Consider the following 2,293-nt stretch of genomic DNA (forward strand, 5'->3'; position numbering starts at 1 on the left):
TTTTATATATGGAAGGCAGAATGTGTTGTTGCTATCTCCCCGGACCCCCCTCTTCATTCATTATCAAGTTAATTCATTCACACTCTCACAGAGCAGTCTGTCACCTCACATTCTAATTGGCTACAAGCTCATTCTCATACACCCTCTTACTCACAATGCATCTCAAGAAGTCTATTTAAGCAGCTCCCTGTATTATGTTCATTCTAGGTGTTTGGCTGTTACTACTGGTTGTGCAGCTGTAAGGGTTAGAAGAATCCCTCCACCTCCCCGTCCTCCTCCCTGTAAAATGTAGTTACTTATATTAATATGTATTGTTTACAGATTGTTCTGTGTTCTATGGATTATAATGTGATGTCTTAAATCATGCAACTGAAGGTTCAATGTTATGTGCATGTAATCTGTATAAGGCTTTGCTCTGGGGGGTTTGTGATATCAGATTATGGCTCATGTTTGAGCAGATAATCTGTATCATCACAGCAGAGTTACACCGCCAAACTAAGATGCAATATCATTGCATAAGTGGTAATATCATTGCAATAAATGGTATGTTCAATCTAGGCATGTGTGGTTATTCTGTGCTGAAATATATAAAACAACAACCAAGGACAACCGACCCCACTTTGAGAACCACTATACACCATTAGGCCGATGCCTGTTGGGAACTCACGCCCCTCCGGTTATACCCTTTTATACCCATATATGGAGATATGTGGTGGGCGCGCTCACACAGACGTACACAAATATATTTCTAACATTTATAGATAATAATAATATGCCAAACCGGCACCAGCCTACACTATTATTCAAGTCGGGAATGATGCAAGTAGGGGATCAGAGAGTATTTCCCCAACTCCATATTTGGGCAATATATATGGCCATATTTTGATGTCATATTGATGACATCATGACACACGTAACAAGATACTAGCTAGCAGTATCTAGACAGCGTAACAAACTTGAGCGGAACAGTGCCTCTGTGCGTCAGGTAAGACACGGCGAAGCAGCAGCTGATGGTCACCTGTCTGTACGCAAAGGATCAGTAGCTTTTAGCTGGGGGTTGGGATTGCTCGGATACCTTTTAGCCTTGATTTATACCTTTGCGCTGTTGTTGTGCACCGAAAATAGCAGATTTTCTTTGGGATGTAATATATTTGGTGCGTGACACCCACAACTAAGTGCAACTCTGGCCTTAGCCTGCTGGAGGGATTTATTTTTTATTGCTTGATCGCGAAAGACAGCTCCACTCTGTCAGGTTATTAGGATTTATACCATGGGTTCTCAGGCGTCTACGTTACTCAGAGAAGAGGACATCGAAGAGATCAGGAAGGAGACAGGCTTTTCTCACAGTCAGATCACTCGCCTGTACAGTCGCTTCACCACCCTGGATAAATGTCAGAACGGAAACCTCAGTCAAGAAGATTTCCAAAGGATCCCGGAGTTGGCCATCAACCCCCTGGGGGACCGAATAATCAGCGCCTTCTTCGCCGAGGGCGAGGACCAGGTGAACTTCAGGGGATTCACGCGAACCCTGGCTCACTTCAGGCCGCCGACGGAGGACAACAACGAGAAAAGCAACAGCGACCCCGCCGCCGGAGAACCCATCAACAGCAGGACCAACAAGCTGCTGTTCTCCTTCCGTATGTACGACCTGGACAGAGACGGCAAGATCTCTCGCGACGAGCTCCTGCAGGTCTTGCGCATGATGGTCGGCACAAACATCTCGGACGAGCAGCTCGGCGGCATCGCCGACCGGACCATCCAGGAGGTCGACTGGAACGGCGACAATTCCATTTCCTTTGAAGATTTCGTCAAGTTGTTGGAGGACTTGGACGTCGAGCAGAAGATGAGCATCCGGTTCCTGCACTGAGCATCCGGTTCCACTCTGGACGAAAGACACTTTTCCATGCCATGCTGATAACAAGACCCAGGCAACCCTGTTTCAACACTCCCAAACAAGGCCAGATTTCATGGCCTGACCTACAATACAGTATGTTCTCTTGATCAAGCATTTAGTGGAACAAATGGACCCTTATGGATTTGTAACTCTGAGAGTGTATAAATCTTATCCAAACGGGGTCAAAACAGGGGTATGTGGGTGGCCTAATGCATATATCAAACTGTGCTCTTTTTTTTGTGCTATTTTTTTATTTAAATATGTTGTATATTATATGTAACTTTCACTTAATTTTTTGGTCAATAGGGCTGAGCTTCTCCAAATTTGGGCATGGATGACATCATCGGCTAGACTCTCAATGCCAGGCTGTCTAGTAGTAGGTTGGTCACAGACATGGAA

General features: G+C 45.2%; 1 protein-coding gene across 1 annotated transcript; it reads left to right on the forward strand.

The window, feature by feature from the left end:
* Positions 1–1,270: 1,270 nt before the first annotated feature.
* Positions 1,271–1,867, forward strand: LOC308301515 (calcineurin B homologous protein 1-like; the record flags this gene model as incomplete). Its single annotated transcript, XM_080745526.1, has 1 exon — positions 1,271–1,867. One exon carries the CDS (start codon positions 1,271–1,273, stop codon positions 1,865–1,867), a length of 597 nt encoding a protein of 198 aa, XP_080601652.1.
* Between the last annotated feature and the right edge of the window lie 426 nt (positions 1,868–2,293).

Source organism: Nannobrachium achirus, assembly GCF_963921795.1.
Source record: "Nannobrachium achirus genome assembly, chromosome: 17".
NCBI lineage: Eukaryota > Metazoa > Chordata > Actinopteri > Myctophiformes > Myctophidae > Nannobrachium > Nannobrachium achirus.